The sequence below is a fragment of the Nyctibius grandis genome, chromosome 32, assembly GCF_013368605.1.
Source record: "Nyctibius grandis isolate bNycGra1 chromosome 32, bNycGra1.pri, whole genome shotgun sequence".
Lineage (NCBI taxonomy): Eukaryota > Metazoa > Chordata > Aves > Nyctibiiformes > Nyctibiidae > Nyctibius > Nyctibius grandis.
In genome coordinates this window covers 5,115,856-5,139,400 of record NC_090689.1, presented here as the reverse complement: position 1 = coordinate 5,139,400, position 23,545 = coordinate 5,115,856, and the positions used below count along the sequence as shown (strand labels likewise).

General features: G+C 50.9%; 1 protein-coding gene across 2 annotated transcripts; it reads right to left on the bottom strand.

Annotated features, from left to right (window-relative positions):
* Positions 1 to 5,342: 5,342 nt before the first annotated feature.
* On the bottom strand, positions 5,343 to 23,330 carry THAP4 (THAP domain containing 4). Of its 2 annotated transcripts, XM_068421068.1 has the most exons (6): positions 23,213 to 23,330; positions 21,216 to 22,354; positions 12,722 to 12,881; positions 10,766 to 10,875; positions 9,415 to 9,518; positions 5,343 to 5,664 (listed from the first exon to the last, which is right to left on the bottom strand). In XM_068421068.1, exons 1-6 carry the CDS (start codon positions 23,287 to 23,289, stop codon positions 5,545 to 5,547), a joined length of 1,710 nt encoding a protein of 569 aa, XP_068277169.1. In that variant the 5' UTR covers positions 23,290 to 23,330; the 3' UTR covers positions 5,343 to 5,544. The 2 variants fall into 2 exon arrangements, with proteins under 2 accessions (XP_068277169.1, XP_068277170.1); XM_068421069.1 differs by lacking the exons at positions 21,216 to 22,354; positions 23,213 to 23,330 and adding an exon at positions 18,240 to 18,366.
* Between the last annotated feature and the right edge of the window lie 215 nt (positions 23,331 to 23,545).

Sequence of the window (23,545 nt, the reverse complement as noted above, 5' to 3'; positions counted from 1 at the left end):
ATGGGAAACAAACAGTCTGCTGAAGGGGTGGGTTAGAGTCCCACTGAAAGGGGTACAAGGGGTTTGAGTCCCCAGCATCTTGTTAGTTTGTGTTAAGTCGTTGGTTTTGTGTCTGTGTTAAGTCGTTGCTTTTGTGTCTCTGTGTTTTAACACTGCTTTTGTGTTCTGATATTATTTTGCAATGGGTAACAACCCCTTGGTGGACGGGGGATCCTGAAAAATCTCCTCTAGGATGTATATTGAAACATTGGAAAAAGGTGGGGGGGGGAGACACTCTCACCCAGGGGCAGCTTGTAGAATATTGTAATCACTGGTGGCCTTTGTGTATCCTAAATGATAAGGAGAAAAATCCAAAGAACGGGAGTATAAATTACAACACAATACTGCAATTAATGCTGTTGTGTAGACGAGAGGGAAAGTGGGATGAGATGCCGTATGTGAATTTGTTCTTTGCATTACAGGATGATTATGATGTGTGTAAGGAATGTGGTTTGATTGTAAGAGAAGGAGAGGTATTGGCGTTAGAGGCAGGGAAAAAGAAAGTGCCTAAGTGGTGGTGTTCAGCACACAGCATCGGCAGGAGGTGCAACAAGTATAAGGAGAAAAGAGAGAGGAGGCTGCATGAGTGCATGTTCAAGCTGCACAAGCAGGACGGTTAGATGAACATTTTCCTCCCAATAACCCTAATTGGGACCCCAGCGTTCCTGCTCAGAGGTTGTTATTGACCGAATACTAACGATTGATTTTGCATGGTGTTCGGAATGCTATTCCAAAGTCAAAGAACTGGTCTAAATTATATCAGGTCGTTCAGGGAAAGAATGAGGATCCCTCCTCTTTCCTTGAAAGACTAACAGAGGCTGCAAGAAAATACACTGATTTGAATCCGGAAAATGATGTAGATGCTGTCTCGTTAATACAACACTCCGATACTGCCGGTTAAGAAACCTCGTTCAGAAGAATATAGATTGGTTCAGGACTTAGAGCTATAAATATGTCCACCCGGTGGTGGCCAACCCGTACACTCTTTTAACCACTCTGAAGGAAACAGAGAAAAACTCAACTGTGCTGGACGGTGTTGCCGCAAGGATTTAAAAATACTCCTACAATCTTTGGCAATCAATTGGCCAAAGAATTAGAGAACTGGCAGAGGATGCATGAAAACATCACCTGACTGCAGTGTGTGGATGACATACTGGTAGCAGCAAGTAAGAGGGAGGATTCCATACAGATAACTACATCTTCTAAACTTTCTGGGACTGCCAGGGTACAAGGTCTCCCGGAGAAAGGCACGGATAACCCAGCAAGAAGTAACATACGCAACACTCTCGTGGCAATTGGAAGTTCCACACTCAATTTTACAACAGGATGGGAGGGCAAGGGGTAAACAACCTGTCCCGAGGAATTCCCCATGGCTGTTTGCAAGGCAAAGCTCTTGGCCATACACCACTCAAAGCACTGAGCTGCCATAGGAACGGTCAGGGATGCAGGATCTCTGGCCACAAGCTCCCGACATCGCGTCCGTCCTTTGATGATGAGCAGTGCCCTGAATGCAATAAACCTTCACACCACATAAAGACATTAGAAACAATCATCCAAGAAACCCAGTGAAACTAAAATTGAACTTGGGTTTGCACTACCACCTGCTGGAGAAAGGCAGAGCTGCTGGGTGGTGAGGAAAGAGCACAGTCTGTTTGCTCATCTTTCATTCATTTCTGAGAACTCTCAAGCCACACCGTTCTCATCGCAGCCAGAACTTGAGCCTGACGTCCCACAGCCCCCACTTGTGCACAAGCCTTTATCACAGCGTTCAAATCTGGTTCTCCAGGTAACGCCCCAATGATCTTTTGACAATCAGCATTAGCATTATCCCTAGCTAATTGCTTAACTAGAGTATCTTGGAAACCAACATCAAAAACTTGCTTTTCAACTACTTCTTGTAGCCTCTCAACCAAAGGGGCACGTGTATGGGGTTGACCCGCTGCAGGATCATTAAAAATCACAGGGTCAGCAGAGGGACCATTGTTAGAGGATGCAACTTCACTTGTTGCACCTCCTGCCGATGCTGCGTGCTGAACAACACCACTCAGGCACTTTCTTTTTCCTTGTCTCTAACGCCAATACTTCTCCTTCGCTTATAATCAAACCACATTCCTTACACACATCACAATCATCCCGTAATTGGAAGAACAAATTCACATACAGCATCTCATCCACTGTCCCTCTCGTCTACACAACAGCATTAATTGCAGTATTGTGTTGTAATTTATACTCCCATTCTTTGGATATTTCTCCTGATCAGCTAGGATATACAAAGGCCACCAGTGATTACAATATTCTACAAGCTGCCCCTGGGTGAGAGAGTCTCCCTCCCCCCACCTTTTTCCAATGTTTCAATATACATCCTAGAGGAGATTTTTCAGGATCCCCCTTCCACTGAGGGGTTGTTACCCATTGCAAAATAATATCAGAACACAAAAGCAGTGTTAAAACGCAGAGACACAAAAGCAACGACTTAACACAGACACAAAACCAACGACTTAACACAAACTAACAAGCTGCTGGGGACTCAAACCCCTTACACCACTTTCAGGTGACTCGAATCCCTTGCTTTATTGCAAGCAGCACAGCTCCTTTATACCGTACATGTTTCTACTTCCATGGTTATTCTGAAGCAGGGCTTTGTGTGATGTTTCATTCTATTTCTCGATACACTTTGTCTATTCATTTTGCAACTACAAGCGAAGCCACATACCGATCCAGCAGTTTCAAGCGCTCCTTCCTCCTATCAGCAAGCTGCAACTTTCTTCCTCTTCCTCATGCCAGCCCAGCACCTGCTTGGCAATCCTCACTGTAGATTCAGCATTTCTCAATCCCTTCTTTCTTATGCTGCAATTTACTTTTGCCCTTGCTTTTTCCCGCTGCTGTAACAACATTATAACAATGTTCCCCAACAGGTTGGATCTTCCTCTTGGTACCAGAACGCCCTTGCAAACGTCCTGCCTCCTGCTTGCCTGGAATGCCGGGGAAGGACAGAAAGGGCCACCTCGATGCCTGGCGTGGCCTGGGACCTCCGACCAGAGGATACGACTCAGAGGGAGCCTTTGGGAAGTCCCGAAAAGCCACCTCCCACTTGCCAGCATTTTCTGATCTAAATCTCCATGAGTTTTTCATCTTTGCGCCTGTCTCCGGGGCCAAGAAGGCACCGAGAGGCCATGGCTGCCCTGAGCACGCTCGGCTGCCCTTGCTGGGGCAGATGCGGCCCCCAAAACTCACGACACTGATGTTTGGGGCCGCTCCCTGGGAAGCCAGGTCTGCCGAGGCGGCCGGCAGGTGTGGGCAGCAGCTCAGCCCCAGCGCCCGGAGCTCCCCAGCCACCAGGTCCACGGGAGGGCACGGAGCGGGGCAGCAGCGAGGGCCTGGCAGCCTTCGGGGCACACTGCCACCGCACAGCTCTTGGGGACGCCCCGGAGTGGGGAAGGGCTCCGCGTTTCCCTGAAGAAGAGCCTCCCTAAATACGAGACACATCCCAGCTGGGGCCACTTCCCCATGGGCAGAGCAGGCAGCTGTGCCTGGGCTGCCTCCCCCAGCCCCGAGAGCCTCCCCGGGGGATCGCAGCCCCCCACAGCACAGGGTGTGCGGGACCAGGGGAGGAGAGGAGGGTCCCCCCCAAACCTCCATCTCAGCCTCTTTGCTCGTCCTGGCCTTCAGGAGAGCAGACACTGGCCCTGTCGGGGATCTGCTTGGAAGAGTCCCACGGCATTCTCCCTCTCCCTCTCCCTTTCTCCCTCCCTTTTCGCTTTCCCTTCTGGGGGTGCATCCCCACCGGGATGAGCAAAGCCGCAGGGAAGAAACCAGCCATGGCCCCTCTCAGCATCCCCGCGGTTTTTATTTCAGAGGGACCCCGGGGTCCCGGCCGCCCCCTCAGGAGCGGGGCTGGCGGCAGCCCGCGTGGTCCCCTGAGCCCAGCTCTTCCTCCCAGATCCTCCGCATCCATTCTTGCTCTTCCCAGCTGTCCGCTGGGAAAGCCAACCATCTCTCCCTGTTGATGTCCCAAATCCAGATGAGCTCGTCATCCTGGCGGGGCCTGACGGGGCTGCGCTCCCGGTGCTCGGCCGCGACTCTTCGGCGCTGGGGTTGTCCACGGCCCTGCTGCTGCTGCTGCTGCTGCTGCTGCTGCCCCTGCTGCTGCTGCCCCTGCCCCTCCGGCACCGCGCTGGGCTCGAAGCAGACGCGGGGATGGCGGGCCACCTCAGCAGGGACGTCCTCTGCCTCAATGTGCACCTCAGCAGGGACATCCTCTGCCTGAAGGCACGGGATTGCCACCATGGGCACGTGGCAGATGGGGCAGGTGGCAGTGGCAGCGGTGTCATCCCAGCGCTGGATGCAGGCGTGGCAGAAGCCATGCAAGCCTGCGGGGTCTCTCAGGGAATCCAAGCAGATGAGGTAGATTTCCTCTGGCTGGGGCCTCCTGGCAGCTCCCGGTGCTGCTGCCTCGTGCCCGGGCGCCTCCATCGCTGCTGCCGGGACTTGGTGTCTCGTCTGCTGCTGGCGGGACTTGATGGGTGCCGCTGGCGAGACTCGAAGGCTCGGGTGCTGCTGGCCGGGCTCGCTGGCTCCTCAGCTGCTGGCAGGTCACACCGTCTGGCGTGCCGCTGGCAGGACTCGATGGCTCGGGTGCTGCCCACAGGACTCGACGTCTCGTGTGCCGCTGGCAGTCCGCGGCGCTGGTAGCTATGGTTACCCACCGCAAGCGGCCTCCCGGGGTGACTGGGACTCCGGTGACATCACAAGGCTCTCGGGGGCGCACCCGGGGATGCACCCAGGAGCTCCCCCAGCCTCACAGACGCCCTGTGGTGCAGCGTGCTTCACACCTCTGCATTTGCTCAGGCCCCTTTCAGGCGGTCCCTGCTGCTGCTGTCGGTTGTTGTGCCAGCGCCGCACACTCGCAGAGTGCTCGGGGTTGGCAGGGAGCTCTGGAGGTCAACTGGTGCAAGCCCCTGCGGGGTGCAGGGCCACCCTGAGCCGGCTGGACCCTGGGCACCACTGACAAGGGCCAGGCTCCATCTTCTGGCACCCTCCCTTCAGATATTTCGTTCTGTGGAGAAGAGCCCCCGAGCCTTCTCTTCTCCACCCTGAGCAGTCCCAGCTCTCTCAGCCTCTCCTCACTGGAGAGATGCTCCACTCCCTTCCCCAGCTGGCTGGCCCTTGGCTGCACTCTGTCCAGTCGCTCCCTGTCTCTCTCGTCCTGGGGAGCCCAGCACTGGACACAGCACTCGAGGCACACGAAGGCATAAAATGCGATTGATGTGAAGACCCTCCAATCATACCCAAAGACACAGCCATAAAAATAAAAGCTTTTTTATTATTTTTTTCTTTTTTTTTTTTAATATACCATTACAGAAACATCCGAGTAGCATTCTCAACAGGATGGGGCAGCTCTGCAGCCCTGGGGGCGAGCGCTGGCAGCCAGCTCCGGGGTCTGCCATGCCGTGCTCCCAAGCTGCCGCTGCTCCCGGTGCACGATGCCCCGCGGCCCTCCCGGCGTCAGGGCGTCACCTTTTTGTAGGTAATGTGGAGGTGCTGAGTCATGGGCTGTGTAGTGGTGGCCATTGAGACAGTTTGTTCGAGTTTCCCATCGGAATTGAGCCTGAATTTTCTGGTAATCTAAAAAAGGGGGTGAGAAAAGAAATACCGTCATCAAGCAAATGGCATCCACAAGTTAATTCCTTGCCCGCGCTTTCTACGTTCCCTCACTCCAGCTCTGTGAGCAAACGAGGAGTTTTCTCTGCTAAAGAAGGCAGCCCGTCCCAAAACACCACCTCCAAGACCATGATCCATGGAGCAACGCAGTGTCCTGCCACTACTCCGGACACCACCTCAGCACAGACAGGCCAACATCCCTCCACCAGAAGAGTGGCTCCCAGCTGGCAGATCAGGGGGATGCTCCGTGCTGCACAGCAGCCCCAAGGCAGCCTTCAAACCCCCTCGGGCTCTCTGCAGCTCACCACGCTGTGCCCGAGGAAGGCGTTGCTCACACTACACGGGGAGATCGGAGCCTGCTGAGCCTCGGCTTGCACCTGCAGCCAGGCAAGGTTCAGCCCTAGGGCAGGAGGGAATAGTGCTGCTGTCCATCGAGAGGGCTCAGCAGGTGACATCGTCCCCATCCCTCCACCCGGGCAGGCTGCGAGCCTGCGCTGCACCAAACCTCACGAGAGGCAATGTGGGGTTGCCCTGTGGAGCTGGACCACTTGCACCCAGGCTTCAGCAGCTTCCAAACTGAAGTGTCCATTGTTCAGCATGGACTGTAGGCCTGCTCCTAGCTGCTGCTGGAAGACAGGAGAGAGGTGGGACCTTAGTGCAGTCTACAACTACCTGAAGGGAGGTTGTAGTGCAGTGGGAGTCGGCCTCTTCTCCCAGGCAACCAGCGATAGGACAAGAGGACACAGCCTCAAGCTTCGCCAGGGGAGGTTCAGGTTGGACATTAGGAAGCATTTCTTCTCAGCAAGGGTCATTAGCCATTGGAAGGGGCTGCCCAGGGAGGTGGTGGAGTCACCATCTCTGGAGGGGTTTAAGAAAAGACTGGACATGGCACTTAGTGCCGTGGTCTAGTTGACATGGTGGTGTCAGGGCAACGGTTGGAGTCAATGATCCCAGAGGGCTCTTCCAACCTCGTTGATTCGGTGACCATCCTTTTTGAACCTCAGCTGCTGTCCCAGAATGACACTCTGGAGGGTGTCACTCCAGCTGCCCGGCCCAGCAGGAGATGGGCCACGTCATCGTGGGGGTGACGCCGGGGCACGGCAGCTCCCCGAGCGCACGCTGCGGTAAGGAGGCAGCTCGGCACAGACCCACACACCCAGCACTCCGGCCCGTGGTGGGATTTCAGCACAGATTCGCTCCACGTCATCCAGAAGAGCTGTTTACACTGCCAGGTGGCCACTTGCTGCTTCCTGTGCCCAACACAATCCCAGGGGTGAACAGAAACAAAGTCCTAGGGACAGCAGGATCACCTGCAAGCACGATTTAATATCTCACAACGTGTGACCTTAGCTCAGGGCTTCTGAAAGGCCCATTTTCTTCTGAATGGACCACTGCAGGTCAGACAACAAAGCCTGAATGCCAAAAGGAGGAAATTAAATGAACTGGGCAAAAAAAAGAGAGGGATTTTCTCTTAAAAGTGAGCTTCAAAGGCTTGCTGATGGTACCATGGGAGGGCAAGCTCCATGTACACCCAAGACGCAGGTGGAGACTGGTACTTCCCACAGAGGAGAGGAAACGTGAAGCACCGGGAAAGGGCCGTGGGAAATTGCTGAATTCAAGGCCAGCGACATCCACCGCTCTCCCCTCATCCACAAATCCAGTCATTTTATCAGAGAAGACAACCATGTCAGCAAGGCACCATCCACCCAACGTAAAACAATGCTGATGGTGCCCAGTCACCTTCTTCATGTGTGCCAAAGTCTCCAGGGGCTGAAGTGAAGCTGACCAGCTTGTAGCTCTCCAGGTTGACCTTCAGGTGCTTTCTGAAGATGGGTGACCCACGTGCCATGGGTCTCCAGTCATCTGGGAACTCCGCAGACCTCCATCACCTTTCAAAGATAACACAGCAGCCTTGCAGGCGCGTCAGCCAGTTCCCTCAGTACCCACATCCCGGGAGGACAGTCCTGAAGGCTAAAAATATTTGAAAACGTGCCTGTTCTCCAGAAACTCGCTGGAGAACACGAGCAGGGTGTTTGGAAACAAACCCAGTCTAAGAGAGCTCCTCCACTCCCTGCAGAGCATCTCCTATCTACAGACACAGGGTGGGAGCTGAGCCACATGCTCCTCGGAGAGGTAGGAAGAGTCTGACACGCTGTGATCGTGCCTTACGTCAGCATTGTCCCGAGCACGGACAGACCCCTGGGGACTGCCCCTCTCTGTCCATGCAGGGAGCTACCTGCACCTCAGCACAGTCACACCAGCGAGCACCTGCAACACAGCCTTGGCCCAGGGAACGGGTCTTCCTGCCTGAATTATGGCTCAGCCGAGCCACAGCCATCCCACATCACTTTTCAGCGGGAACACAACACTATGGTGAAGTTTTCTCAAAATAAGCAACTAAAAGCAGCAGCACACGTGCCCTTCTCACCATGCTTGTGGTCTCTTCATTTCCATACGCGATTTATGCTGTTCTTGGTGAAGAAGAAAACACTGGGAGCTGGTTAAACGCCATACCCTCTCATTCCACATCCTCCTTCACCAGCAAGGGCCTCCCAGATGCTCACTGTGACCAGCACCTAGGCCTGAACTGACCTCAAGTGCCAGGAGAGCATCTGGAGGCAGGGGAGTTAGGACTGCCTTTGCAGAGTTAGGACACTGTCTGTGAAGGCACATACAATTTTTGGCACGTCAGTGAATTTCGGGAGCACACTTATGACACTGGCTGCATCTGCACAAACTTGGGCTCTCAGTTATCCACGGGGTGGTTTCACAGCGCATAAAAACTAGTTGCAAAATAAAGCCTTAAAGTCCAGGGTAAGACCATACTGTGTTTGCTGCAATCAAAGTAGTGTCTTCTCTCCCGAGAGCCACACCTCACCTGTCACCCTTCAAAAACTGCAGTCACTTCGTTCACGTGTTTTCAGAGAAAACAAAACAGATGCAAAAACACGCCAGTACCTCCTCTTTGGGAGAGCTTGTTCAGCCTTGCTGGTTTTCTCAGCTGCTAGTCAGCCAAGACAACTTCATATGTGACAGCCAGGATTCCAGAGGGGACCTCAGTGTGCCACACGACCTCCAGCAGTGCCATCTTCCTCACAGCTGGCTGTACCCTATCCAGCTGTGTCAACAACAAACCGCTGCTACACAAAAAGTCACAACCAAGAAGCAGTCAACCGAGACTGGAGCTGACAGCAAGTGCCAGCCCTGCCAAGCAGCCACAGATGGGAAGAGAGCCCAGAGCCACTTGTGAATGCCCTGAGAAGCAAGCAAGATCTGCAGAGACAAGGTGAAAGGCAGGCATTCCCCAAATACCCTGATGAGGCCCAATACTGGACACACCTCATGTGTGCACTCTCATACTGTAATTAATCCAGAAGACCAGCATCAAGAAGTACCACCGCTGCCGTACAAGGGTATTTAGACAAGACTTTCCTATTCTCTTCCCTAAGGACCTGCTACTGGCCACTGCTGGAGACGGGATTCTGAGTTGGCTGGTCTGATTCAGTGCATCTGAACAATCCCTCTGGGTCTTGTAAGGTATAAAATATCTTCTGAAAGCTGTTACAGAGAGGATAAGCCAGGATGCTATGCAGTATTTCCAAGAACTCCCAATGGCCATCTGTAATTAAAGCATGCTAATCAATCTATCCTCTCAACTAGACGCCTTCTGGGGCTAGCAACACTATGTGAACTGCTCACCACGTGTGCACTCACCTGCTCTACGTAGGGCTTCTTGGCAAAGGAGATCCTGGCTATGGAGTGAGAAGCTATAGACAGCTCTTGTCCGTTCACCTCCCCTTCCTCCACCTCCACCAGACCTAGTGAGAAGGAAGGTCATCAATACTATTAGGCTACAAAGGTTAATTAACAATGTCACAATTATTAGGCTACGCAACAGACCTCAACTCTCCCTGGAGAACAGTTTTGTTGACAGCTGCAAATCCACGCAACCTCAGACATGGAATGCTGCTTAGAAAAATATGGCCAGGCTTATTCAGACCGTGTGGGATGAGTATTGCATCACCACTGACAGTTTTCCCTTCAGCACCTGCTCAGAAGTTTTGGATGTAAATTTAAGCATGAACTGGGTTTTAACATTCTTTCACTTATAATAATTTAGATGTGGTTCTCTCTCTCATTCAGTCCCTGTAAGGTGGGTAACAAGTACCAAGGCACTGCATCCACACAGTGGGAGATTCTCCTTGTTTAGGAGCTAAGACAGACTGCACTGACAGACAGACAGAATCGACTAGGTTGGAAGAGCCCTCTGGGATCATCAAGTCCAACCATTGACCTAACACCACTGTGTCAACTAGACCAGGGCACTAAGTGCCACGTCCAGTCTTTTCTTAAACACCTCCAGGGATGGTGACTCCACCACCTCCCTGGGCAGCCCGTTCCACACTGAGATTACTCTTCAAGGTTGTTAAGGGAACAGTAGGGAGAGAAGCTCCCCCCTTACAGTGCTACAGAGGCTCTTGGTAATGCCACAGCTTGGGCAGGGTCTCTAATAGGGAACCTGCTATACGGGTCACACCAAAGACTCCTGGATGGAGAGGCTGCAAAGGGGGTTTAAAGCCGCCACAGCCCCACGTTGCTAGAGCCACAAGCTCTACCCTAGACCACAGAATCAAAGACAGTGGATGTTGACATCAGTAACACCAGTTTAAGTGGGATGTTAAATCTGACCCTGCTTAGAAGCAGCAGCTGGCCAAACACGACACTAGCAATAGAAGGAGGACTCTAGAGCCAGGAGGTCAGGAACCACAGCATACACCTCTCTATTTCTGCCACTGGGTCAGCTGGGGCTGACTTACAGGAACGGTGGGAATGAAGCACCTTATCTGTACACATTCCCCCCTGCCTCCCCACAAAAATAGACTGGGCTGCTACAAAGGCATTAAGGATGTCACTGGCCTTCGGCACAAAGCTGCTCTTGGGCGCTGAACCCACAGTGAAAATAAGTAAAACTGAGAGAGGTACAATAATTTTCTGGAAAAGTGATGAAATGGCACAGCAGGGTAAGGATCTCCTCTTTTCCCCAGCACGGGTATCAGGTGTGTACCTGTGTTCTGGGCGCTGATGAAGGCCACCTTATTAGTGTCAGGTTTGAGGCGGATGAATCCACATTCTCGGTGCATGGGCTTCCTGGTGTCCGGATGGAAGGCGTTGAACCTGAGGGGAAATCAGAATACAAAAGCTGCTGTTTGTTGTACTGAAAATAATGTTTGCCCTGGTTTCATCCCAGAGGAAATGGTGTATTATTTAACCACACGATTGCCTGCAGTATTATTTGAAAAGACTGACAACACTCCGTGGTTGGGAGATGTAAGTGTGTAAAACTATGGTTACTTCACACGCACAGCTATTTCTTAGAGCTGGAGTTACTTATTTAAGTTCAAGCTTCAGATTTTCCACAGCTCCTGGGTCTTTCTAACAGCTAGCTCAGAAACTCCCTCAGGAAGCCAGACATTTCACAGACGCTGAAGCCATAACTCTCTCTCAAATACTTCCTTTTCTCAAATAAGAATATTCTCAAATAATTATCTGGCATTACAATATCACCTTTTTAGCAGATAAAAACCTGGCAAGTTGCTTTTTTGTATATTACTTGCTGTAGGCAGTAATAGAGCAGACTTATTTCTCCCACCACCCCCTTCAGAAAGGAAAAAAGTTCAGCTCAAATTCTTATTTATTCTTCATGAGGCCTTAAAAGTTCTACGTTTGGTCACCCATAATGTGGGTGATTACATTATCACGCATGTTCATATATTGGATTAGTGGTACAGCATTCCTGAGTCTGCACAGGTAACTGAATTAAACAGCAGCTTGAACACAACAGCAAGCTGGTTTCATACTGGTTTTCACAGAATTTCCCACTCTGCAGGAAAGGAGACAGAGGCAACCTCGGAGCTGCTGCTAAATCTGGACCCAGAAATCCCTCACGCAACAGCAGTTTCCACACGTGCCTCTGCTGTGCCTGCTGGAAATGACCATCACCAGTCCCCTTGGCCACTGTGACCTGTCCTGGGACTGGGGATATGCTGTATCGTCAGCTGCCACCCCAAGAGGGTAACAGGGCAAGTGGGCAAGAAGAGCTTGACCAAGGGGCTTGTCCAGGTGCTGGCATGTGGCAACCTGGAGCAGTTACTTATTAAAGAAGCACTGAGAGCTGAAAAGTCCAAAGCAAATGTTCCCTCTGTGAAGTAAAATAGAATGAATCACGCAGGGTCACCGTTCCCTAGAAGGGCAGCAGAACAAGGTGCAGCACGTGGCACCAGAAACCCCTGAGCTTCGAAGAACTGGAGACAAGGAAGGGGGAGCACAGCTGAGGCATGCAGTTAGGGAGGAGTCTGGGTGCCTTGCAGCTGCTGCTGGCTCCCCAATGGCCTCTGGGTACAAATACCTAAATGACTCCTCGTGGTTGGTTCTGTCTCTATATGAAGGTCTATATCCCAATGAATCCAGGATGCACCCAGTGCCCCTCATATTAAAGTGGAAGGATCACTGGTCTGTCAAAGGCAGGTACGGAATTTGCACAAACAATAGTGATGTCCATGCTGGGGCCATTGGTGCCCCAAGTTACTCTCACTATTCTAAGTTACAGTCCCATTTGCAGCACCCTGAGTTACTGCTCGCTCTGTTGGCAGGCCACAAGAACCGTACACTGCTCCACAGGCACAGTCCTGACCCTGTACACGTGCGCTTCTGCACAAGTCCACGGTGTGAACCCACTTTTGACAAGCTCTGTAGAAGGGCACCATACCCTTGGGCTAGTGAATCTTCAGTGATTGCAGGTGAGCAGCTCTGGGTATGCTGCAACGGCACGGCAATTCATCACAAGTTTTAAAGGAAAAGAGAAGTCAGACCACGCAGTCACATATCATTACATCAACCCATCTGGTAGGTGAAAAGTTGTTGACATTGCCACTGGAAAAGAAACACAACCACCAAAGCTCTCTGGAGCCATACCTGCTCCGATCCAAAAGCTGCTGCCAACACAGATAAACCCCAGACTTACGAGAAGTTGAGCATGGGCTGCCCCACGTGAGAGATGTGAACTTCTTCCAGGTACTGGAAGGGCTTCATTGTAGGGAAAGTGCCATCCCCTGGTGGGTCCGAGAGCCAGGTGCCCAGCATCCAGGACAGGGGCTCCATCACAGGATTCAGCTGGGGAGTCTCTGTGGAAGAAGGAGTAAGAACAAAGAAAGAAAATTCAGTGATCTGTGCTCTGCAGCTTGCTGTGAGCTGCTTACACCTGGGTGGAGGTGAAGGAAACGCCTCCAAAATGGTCCAATGCAGCAGCAATGCTTTTCTCTAGAGCAGTGTGAGCTCCAAGGTGTGAGGGGAGACGGGAAGCAACAGTCACAGAAAGCAGGTCTAATTTCAAACGTGCTCTTGGCCTTACATAGAGCACTCCTCCAGGTGGTCCATTTCTGACTCCTCTCTGTAGCTTGATCTGAAGAGAAAGCCCCCCCCCCATCCACATGCAAAGGAGAAGACTGAAATCTCAGTGCAAAAATTATCACTACATGATAATTAAATCTCTAATGCTCTGGCCTGATTTTTCTGAAGCACTGAGCATGTACCACTGCTGTTTGTTTCAGAGACCAAGGAAATGAGTCCTCACTTCAGAGGAAGAAGAAAATCAGGCTGCGTACATATTCAAGACCAAAGTTTGGCTGTAATTCTCTTGAAGAGGTTAACAATGATCCGCTCTTGTACAAGGAGACAGGGATCATTCAGAAGTTGTTCTGCTTAGGCTCTGGACTAAGGCGAAGCGAAACATTTTAAAAAGGCTTTTAAAAGACTTGCAGGTCCCTGCAAGTTAAAGCGTAAATGGAAGAGAAAGTTACTCCCCTTTGTCATTGCATTTATTAAGAAGCAACCAAGGTCTGTTTCACAAAGTTAAAACTTCTTTAAGGAATCATTTTGGAAGAGCTTTGAGAAACAACAGTTCTGCATTTTGCTGTGATTTCACAGGGTGTGACCTGAAAAAAAAGATAAATCAGAGAAAGGGAGACAGAGACAATTTAAAGCCGCGTGAACAGCAAAGCAGATCCACGCCTAATACAAGAACAAGCCACCTGTCCGGCTAGTCTAAGACATGGACTCAGCTGCAGGGAGAAATTATGACCAAAAAAAGTGATGCTGGGTGTAAAAATGTGCTTGATCAGTCTGAGTTTTGTTGTGCTCAGTCCTAAACATCAGGCTAAAAAGACTGAGCGAGGAGGAGCAACGGAGAGTCCACACCTGGAATGCCAAAGGAGGGGGAAGAGAAACTTTCACAGGTAAAAGCGAATGATCACTTTTGTTATTTATTCTCCCCCAGGTAGCAGGTGTAGAAAGGCAGCTGGCACGTCAGCAAGATGCTGCTAATTACTTTTCTATATCCTGAAGTATTTTGCAAGTGATGCGACATGAGAAAACGCAGGGAGCTCACTATGAAACAGGTGACAAAAACCTACGGCATCAGAGCGAGCCTTTGCAGAGACCACCCTGCCAGGCTGGGCGTTCACCACCAGCTCACCAGGGTGCTCAGAAGGGTGGTGAATCCACACAGCAGGATTAGTGCACTGGACAGTATTTCATTGTACTTACCTTCCACCTGCACTGGGAGCAACTAAAGGGAGCAACTAAAGCAACAGAATATTATTTTCTGGTGCAGCAAAGACCTTAACCCAGTGATGACCAATAACAACTGTCCAAAACTATTGCTACAAGAAACCCCACACTTCTACACTGCTGCTTAGGAACCAGTTTCCCTTTCTACTTCCATGTTGAGAGCACACAGTTTTGCGAGTAAGGAGAGCATCGCTACCCCCTCCATCTTGCCTTTCACTTGCTACTGCACACACTGCATTTCTCTCCAAGCTTTTTGCAAGCTCAAACTCCCACAGTGGAAGGGAAGAGCAAAGCTTTGGAAAGGCTAGAAGAGACTGAAGCCTGGGCTGCTGCTGCCCTCTCCTGGGTCAGGAGGTGGCCACAAAGCCAAGGAGCGGGGATGCTTTCTGTCACCAGAGCGCTCTGTAATAGGGCACTTCATTTTCTTCTGCTTACCAACCTTGCAGCATTTCAGGAAAAAGCATGAAAATGACAGATGAAAGAAATGACTTTAGCCATTTCCACTCTTTAGACTCGGTTATAAACCATGAGAAGCCAACCAATCGTTTCCAGCACCACAGCTTGACCCCCGTGGTGCTGTGACCCTCTCCCTTGCTGTGCAGCGTCCAGCATGGCTGGAGGCGCTTGACCAGGCAAGTGAGTCTCGCTTCCAAAGAGCTGGACTTCTAGCCAGCTGAAAAGTGAAGATGTAACTAATCCCAAAGACTATGGCACCTGGGCAAACAACATGGCCAAGCGACCATTGTTGCTTTTCCAAACCCCCTGCATGGCAGCAAAGCCAACAGGAGTTTTTCAGTTCTCATGTCGCTTGGAAAAGCCAAGAGCAACAGGAGTGCTGGTGGGAATAAGGACCAGAGACTCAGCGAGGTGCACGAGAGCAAACACATCCTGATCCCCTCCTACACTTCTAACCTTCAGTATTGGTCTCTGGCTAGTGGGCTAAGACCTTTTTTCTCCCTGGCAGCCTTCTGTGCCAGGGGGCTGAGCTGAGAGAGCGGAAAAGCAAGAGTGGGGAGGCAGACAGGAGAGAGGCTGATTGAGCCTGTCAGACAAGAAGTGGTGATTTGAAATTTGCTTCTTATGACGTGGTTGGGGTGGGTAAATGCAAGACTATTGTAGCAACAACAAGTACAGCTTAAAGAGGAAAATATATCTGTCTGACAAGCAGCTTTGTTTCAAACAGGTCTATAGATGCAGTCACTGTGGAGAGGAATTTCACTGACAAAGGAGCGGGCACTTCCCTTTTTAAAGACCTAAACTCTTGGTGCATCACTTTTACAACCAACCTGCTGCTATGGCTTAAAAAGTACACGTGTGATGATACCAAGAGCACAAACCACGTCTGAGAATTTGCAGCGCAAGAGACGCTGGCCACCCTGCTGCGTGTTTAAAGCTTCAGACTCAGATGGGGTCCTCTCAGTGCTGGTTCTCTTGCATGCACATGCAGAGATTCTCTTTTATCTGATAACGGGGAAGCTCACACAACAGCCTTTCTTAACAAGGACATTCCTGGAGTCACTTCCCCTACTTGAAGCCGTTAGGGACCCAGCATCTTCCAGACCTCTGCTCCTATACAAAAACTGACTGCGATCAGCCACGGCGCTCACAAGTCGCAACAGCCTGGGAGACAAAAACCACAGGCACATAAGCAACCTGATCACCTAGATCTCTTTTCTTCAGGAAGCCACTCAGGCCAAAACTGCCATGCCCAGGTCCTGGGGACACGAGTCAGCTCCATTTCACCATCTGACCCCGCTTGTGGATGGGCTGTTTCCACATCATCGCTGTTCACGGAGAGTTTAGAAGTCAAATCACTCCCTGCATGATAACAAAATCCGACTGTAACCGGCTGTCCACGCCCTCCCTGCCATGAGACAAACCAGACAAAGCGGCTGGACAACCCCCTCAGGCCATGTCTACACAGGCTGCAGCCAGCGTGGCTCTCAAGTGGGATCCCTGGCACAGAAAGCTACGCTGGCACAAATTCCTACGCAGCTTTATCAGCAGAACTGCAGCGTCAGCAGCCAGCTGGTTGCTAACAAGGCAGCTAACCTATTTCCCCTAAGCTGGGGAATACTTGCTGCAGGAAACAAGCAAAAATTAAAAAAAAAACAAAAACAACAACACAAAACCCAAACCAACTCACTCAGCACCTTCTCAGTCTTCAAAGTGCAGGGTCTAGAGCAACAGCTGGGCAGGCTCCTGCAGTCCTTTCTTCAGCTGAGTCGCTTACTGGGTTTAAATCATCATCATCAAGGTTCTGGTAATTAAGGAGCAGCCTTGTTCAGCACACTTTTTCCATATTTAAGTCCAGAGGGTGGCTTTGTGCTCTGCTGCCCTTCCCTGAGTGCTGCACCCCTTCACGCACTTTGCTGATGCTCCCCCCAGTAAACCATAAAGCATTCCCGGCACTGACAAGCTCTAGCTCCACCTCTGCCCTACGAGCTGGGAATATGGTTATATTCACAAATTTTCATCTTATGGCCTTAGGAATTCATTTCATGACCAAGCAACAATTGCCTCTGTTCCTAACCTCTCTGGTGAAATGCCCCAGTGCCTGTAGTCACTGCCAGAGTTCTCCTGCACTACAAAATACAGAGAAAACATTTTTTAAACTCCACACCATTATGAGAAACCCAAGTATGCTACCTGAGCTTACCTCAATGTTTTATTTTCTCTCGAGTTTTCCTTAGTTAGTGTTTTCATTGCTTCCTAGTTGCAAGCTTTTTTTTTGTTGTGAGTCATTGCCAGCTCACTGCAGAATTAAACGCTTAATGCACAAGCTGTTAGGGGAAAAAACCTAGAAAAAACAAGCCCATACCACTGCAAAAAAAAAGCAACAGCAGAGCAAAAAGTCTTGTTTCCCCTCTTTCAACCACCTTGCTCTCCAAGGGGGTGGTGAAAGAGCCATCTCCCTGATCCACCACGTCCCAAACCTGACGCGTGTCAGGTCGGTGCCTCCCGTGCGGAGCACGAGGCAGCTTACGTCGCACCCGCCGCAGGGCGGCACGTGCTCGGGCCGTAGGTGCTGCCAAGTCTCATCTGGCCTCTCTCGTGACGCCTCCTGCTGCAGATTCAGCCCCGCTCTTAACCTATGCACACATATTCCCACTCCTTATCTCGCTCTTAGCTTACTTTATAGCGCTCTTGTTTGTTGTAACACCCACTTACTCCGTCGATCAGCCTCCTACCCCGGCCGTTCCCATCCCAGACAAGGCAGAAAAAAATAATCACTAGTAGCCATCTCAGAATAAAAGCAGTTTTCTTCCAAAATCTAGCTCCACGTTAACATGCAGCCGCCAGGTTAGCAGTGCCTGCCTTGGTAGAGACAATTTTTCTGACAACACACCTCTGCAATCCACTATAAGTTTCATTTTCAAGCTAAACTGGACAGGGACCCATTGCTGTTCACGTCCTGCACAGACAGATGAAAGTACAGCGTCCTGCATCCTTGCACAACCTCACTTCTTCTCACTGCCACCGAGGAACGTGACTTTGCTATTTGTTTTCTGTAACATGAATGAAAACCTGTTGCCACCTTGATGGGAAACATCACCTCAGGCTGCACAGACCAGGCATCAGGACTCCATCTAGGCACAAAACCAGACATTTAATGTTCAGGTCCTTCTGCTTGTCCCCAAAGTTCACCAATTATTCGCAGGTAAAAAGTATCATACGACCCCATTTCTACACTGGCTTTGTACAAATATTTAAAGATAAATCTAAGCTGGAAGAAAATATGATTTCCCATAGATTCCTAGCAAAATTCTAACCATTTTCACCTGGACTCATTTTGTAAACTCTCCTGCCTTTAACATGACCTTCATGAACGCAGACACAGCGTCTCAAACACCGAGTTCTAACAGCTGCACCTCTCTGATAAACACAGACCCTTCCACCCCCTTGAATCGTACCTGCGTTTCCTCCACGGCCAGCCATAGTCTGCAGAGTTATTTTTCTATTGCTCGCTCTAGCTCTCTAACCACCTTTGCTCACCAGAAAGTGTTTTGCGCAGGGTTGAGAAGATGGCCATAAGGGAAGTGATCTCACCGTTAGGTAAGACAGTTATCCCGGTGCCTGCTGGGAGATGTAGTTTTACAAAAGGACCAAACTTGAGCACGGTAAGACGAGGTGATCTTGTGAAGGAGCAGCTCAGATCTCCCACCTGTGCTAGCACTAGGGGAGTATGATGCAGCAGAGCTGCGAAACCTTCAAGAAGAACAAGATGGTCAGACAGTACTTGTGTATCAGAGGACAGTGCTGTCAGAATAGTCTCCCCTTCCCCAGGCCACTGGATCCATATTTGCTCGCTGGCTATCCCTAATTTCTCCCAGTGCATCCTGTTGGTCTCCAGAAGATGCAGCTAACCTCATTCTGCCTGGTGCACCATGCCTAACTGGTCTCCTCTGCTGGAAGTATTTCTCAACCTTTGGTCCATGGACTTCAGAAGTGGCCCAGGAAACAGAAGGAAACATTTTCCTCCCAAACAAGCGACCAAATTCAAAGTTTAGATGGAAAAGGTCACTGTGGCAGCTGTGCAGGAAACAGCCCAGGGCTGCTTCTAAAACCAGTCGATCCCCCTGTTAAGACAGGTTGGGAAACACCGCTTGAACGCACTGTGACAGTCCGGGCATGCTGGTAGCCAAACTCACCCAACCTGAGTCACCGATCCAGCGCGGCTGGCAGGGACTGCATGCGCAGCAGTTCTGCAGAAACCTGCTCTTTCCAGCCAGTTGTGGTTCGGATACAGCCAGCAGAAAGTTACTTGTCTCGTTGGAGGAAAATATCAGTTGAGAACTAGTACCAAAATGAAGATCTGCTTAATGGGTACGGGCCTAAAGCTCATTGTTCTGCTCGCAGTTTTGTGGAAGCAGCTGAACGTTGGGCAGCAGCAAAGAGAGGTCCCGCAGCGCGTGGAGTTGGGATGCAGACGTGTAACAACCTGCACGGTCACTCCACTCGGTTACTTTACTTACACTCCCCATCCTGCCTTTAGAAGAACAAAAAACCACGCAGGCTCAGGTTCGCAGCTAATAACATCACCTCAGCTACACACCAGATGATTTAGGACAACTGAGATGCAGCTACTAACAAAGACTAGAATTATTGTTAACCTGTGTGTTACCTGACTGTATTTTTATGAATACCAAAAAGCCTTTTGTCAGTTCAGCTTTGTAGTGCAGTAAAACTTAGTGTCTAGGCATAAACCAGTCTCTGCGCAGCAGCCTGCACTTCATCAGGTATTTGATTGCCACAAACTATTACCACGAGCACACAAAAAGCAGCGCAACGCAGAAGAGCACCAAGATTAAGCTAAAAAAGGGGGGAAAAAAACCCAGCCAGCCACCAACAAACCCTTGAAAAAAGTCACCAGCCAAAGGGTTCCATAAGAACTCCCCACCGCACCAAGCTACGACCGCTCAAATGGGTCATTTTCACATATTGATACCCAGTTTTGTTGATAAGAGATGGCAGAACAGATAACGAGTTGGTCAATTAATTAAAGTCATTTTCCATTAGAAAATAGAATATGTAATTCTTATGTTCCTATAGAAGATATTCTTAATATATAATTCTCTCGTTCTCGAAGATGTACGTGTAAGAACATCCATCTCAGGGAAGAAAAGAAAAATCATAGTGCTTACTAGAATAAAGAAAAACATCCTCCAGGACACACTTTTTATAATTAGTATCTCACTGAAGGTATTCCAACAAAGTAGACACCCTTTTATCATATATATATATGAATGAATGACAATTATGGAACCCTAAAATTGTATTTAGTTATTTTCCTTAGTCTGACACCAAAACAATCTGCCTGTGTCCATGTCACGTTTCTGACCACGTCTAACACTACATGGCCTCAGAAGAAGCCATGAGATTTCTTCTCCTCAAGAAGAGATGCAAGAGTTACCATCAGGGGACACCTAACTATCCATGGGTGACAACTTCTTCAAGAAAGCCCCGAGTCACGCATCTTCACAAGGCAACCCAACATTTTCTCAGCAGCCACACGAACATCAACCATCATTAGATGCTCCTAAACTCTTCCCCCCCGAATTACACCTTGCAACTAGAGTCACTGTGCAAAAGTTTTACCAGCTGTATATTAAAGCACTCTCTTTCTTACGAGAGAAATGGTTATGGCCTGATTCAACTTCTCCACAACACCTTTTTTTACACGACCTCATCCCTCGCTGAGTTCCCCTATATTTTCAGGTGTCTCAACTTTTAATTGATAGGGAAGTCGTTCTCCCTCTCTTCCCACTTTATTATCCATTTCCTGACTTCTGCCTTCCGAAGAAGGAAATGATCAAACCAAACACAGACACTCAGTCACGAAAAGTGACCTCCCTGTGTATCACGACGTTGTCATATTTGATACCTACCACCTCACTTAGATGTCATATATCCCCAGAACTGAGTGCAGTATATGAAATCTAAGATCAGAAGTACTTCACAAAAGACTACAACAGCTTTCCCAGATACCTGCAGCCCGCGACAGCTCATTAACACACCAAAAAAAATTCACAGGCACACTCCAAAGGAAGGCAAATCCTAACAGGTGCTACTGAGTCACAAACAAAATAATCCAGGAAGAAAAAAAAAAAAAAAATCATCAAGAGAGTTGTTTGCAACACCACAGCCTAACTTCCCACTCCACACCAGGAATCACATTTTGGGATGTAAGAAATAGCTCGTGTGCCCAAAAACCTAATTCTTTCACCTCCATCTGTTGGTCTCACACAAGCTACTACTTCTCCTTTGAAAAATGTACCTTTCTCATATCTTTTACCCGTCACATTTTTACGACCTCTAACTTAAACAGCCTCTTATTGCTAAGAAAACAGTGAATACTGGCTCAAGGCAAAGCCGCTGGGAATACTGACCACAGTCCTGGGATAGCAGGCTGTTCAAGTAAGGGAAACTGATCCTCTTCAGCTCATCTAGCTTCTCCTTCAGCTTCCTGACTTGACTGTCAGAGCGACTGATCCTCTGCCTCAAAAGTTTCAACTCCCCGTTCTTCTTTTCTACCTGCTCACGCAAGCAGCACACCTGACTTTTGCTCTGCCTCGAGGAGAAACAGTACGAGTGGAGGGAGTCGATGAGCTTGCAAGCTCCCGAGGCCGACATGATGACCTCGTTGATTGACATGGGGTTGGCATCCGTGTCACCTTTCCGTCCCACCACAGCCTCAGCGGCAGGCTGAGGGGTAAGGTCTGCTGGGGACGCCGACAAACCCTGGGAGGGTTTCTGAGGGGTCGCAGTGAGGGATGAAGTAGGGGAGCCTTCCGCTACGGCCTTATCGTGTCCCATAAGGTGGCTGCTGCAGCTCGGTTCCACATCTCTCTTTGGCCTTTTCCTTTCTAGCTGCTCTTTTGGGAAGGACGGCCTCTCCCTGGCATGCTTAGAGGAAAAGCTGTAAGAATGAAGGGAGCCGATGAACTTGCAAGCACCGGAGGCAGGAGGCGTGAAGTCGTCGACTGACACACCGCTTCTGTCTGCTACCCAGCTCCCTGTCCAGGTGGCTTTAGGACAGTCCTCCACAGAAGATCTCTCAGGCTTTGCAACCAAATTATCACCTAACGTCCTTCTCCGAGGGCCGTCCAGCTGGCTGTGAAGGTTCTCCTCCTCCTCGGACATCGATCCTATTTCCGCTTGCAAAGTCGCCTCCTCCATCTCTTTCGTCCCTTGCATCACCATGAAGTCCTGGCCAGAAGATGAGGTCCTCTGAACTACCTCACAGCTTCCTTCCCTTGGGTCTTCTCCATCCTGCAGCGGCACCTGGCTTGCTATTTTTCTTCTGCTTCTGACATAATCCAGGTTGTCGTGTTTTTTCTCTGCAAGCTGGAAGATGGTAGGGACAGCAGTGGGCTTCAGCAACCGGTGCTGGTCTTCCAACCGCTTAGAAAAACTGTCTTTGGTGAAATGCTCGCTGCAAAGAAACGAATACTTGGTGGGAGTCCAGTTGTCTCTCTGAACAGCTTTTAGCCACTGAATCAGACGCTTTGAATCCTTCAGAGGGAATCTAAAAAACAAACAGACAAAACGCATGAAAAAACAAGCCACGTTTTGGAAATCAGAAGGGTTGCTACTCTTAGGTTTAGGAAATTATTGTGAAAACTGTATTTTAACAGGTGACGCTCGTTTGAGGATTATTTGGGCCAAAACACTCGCTCTTCGCTCCCTCCGTTAACAGCTCCGCTTCACAAACAGCGCAGAACGAAAAAGCGTTTTGTTTCCCTTTTCATCCCCAACCAGCCCCATCACCCAGCTGCTCGCTCCATCCCGTGACGGACACAGCGACATCGAACCGCCCCAGCTCGGCCAACGCGCCGTCCACCCGCTGCCTCCCTGACCCTGCTGCTGTTTACACTGGGTGTATTAAATAAGGCGTAAAAACGCCTAGACTAGAAAAAAAGACCCTGAATACTTGAACGCCTTTTCCAAACGGGCTGGCAGCGCTGGCCTGCGACAACGACCTTCCCTCGGGGACTCACCTATGGCAGCAGCATCCCCGGCGAGGCCCCGGGTGCGGGCGGAGGCGGGGGCACAGGCCGAGGCGGCGGTGGCGGGGGGACACGGGCCTTGGCGTGAGCCCGGGCCCAGCCCTGGGGCAGCGAGGGGGAACTCCCCGATTTCTGGAGGCGTTAAGGAGCCCCGAGCCGGTCCCCGGCGCTGTGAGGGAAACAAAGGGCGGCCGCTGCCGCTCGGGGCCCGGAGGTGCCGGGGAGGGACGGCGGGGGAAGCGCCGCGGGGGCACGCAGCCGCCCTCAGCCCGGCGGGCAGGGCCAGAGCGGCGCCGGGGGATGAGGGAGGCCCGGCCGCGGCACCTGCGGAAGGCCGGGGGCGGCGGGGCTGAAGCGGGCCGGGCGGCCGCCCTTACCTGTGGAAGGAGACGGCGCCGCGGTGCGCCTTCCCCTGCCGGTTGGAGCAGTTGGCGGCGGCGCAGCAGATCACCATCTCCGGCTGCCGCCGCCGCCGCCGCCGGCCGGGCCCGCCCCGGCCCCGGCCCCCGCCCGCCCCGCAGGCCCGGGCCGCCGCCAGCCGTACAGCAAGATGGCGGAGCCAGGTCACCCCGGCCGCCCCTCCGCCGCTGGGGAAGGGGTTTCTGTACGGCATTGCCATCAACCAAGATGGCGGCCGCCTCATGGCCGCCGCCATTTTGGCCGAGGCGCCGCCGCCGCACAGCGCCGATGCTGTGGGGAGGGTGGAGAAG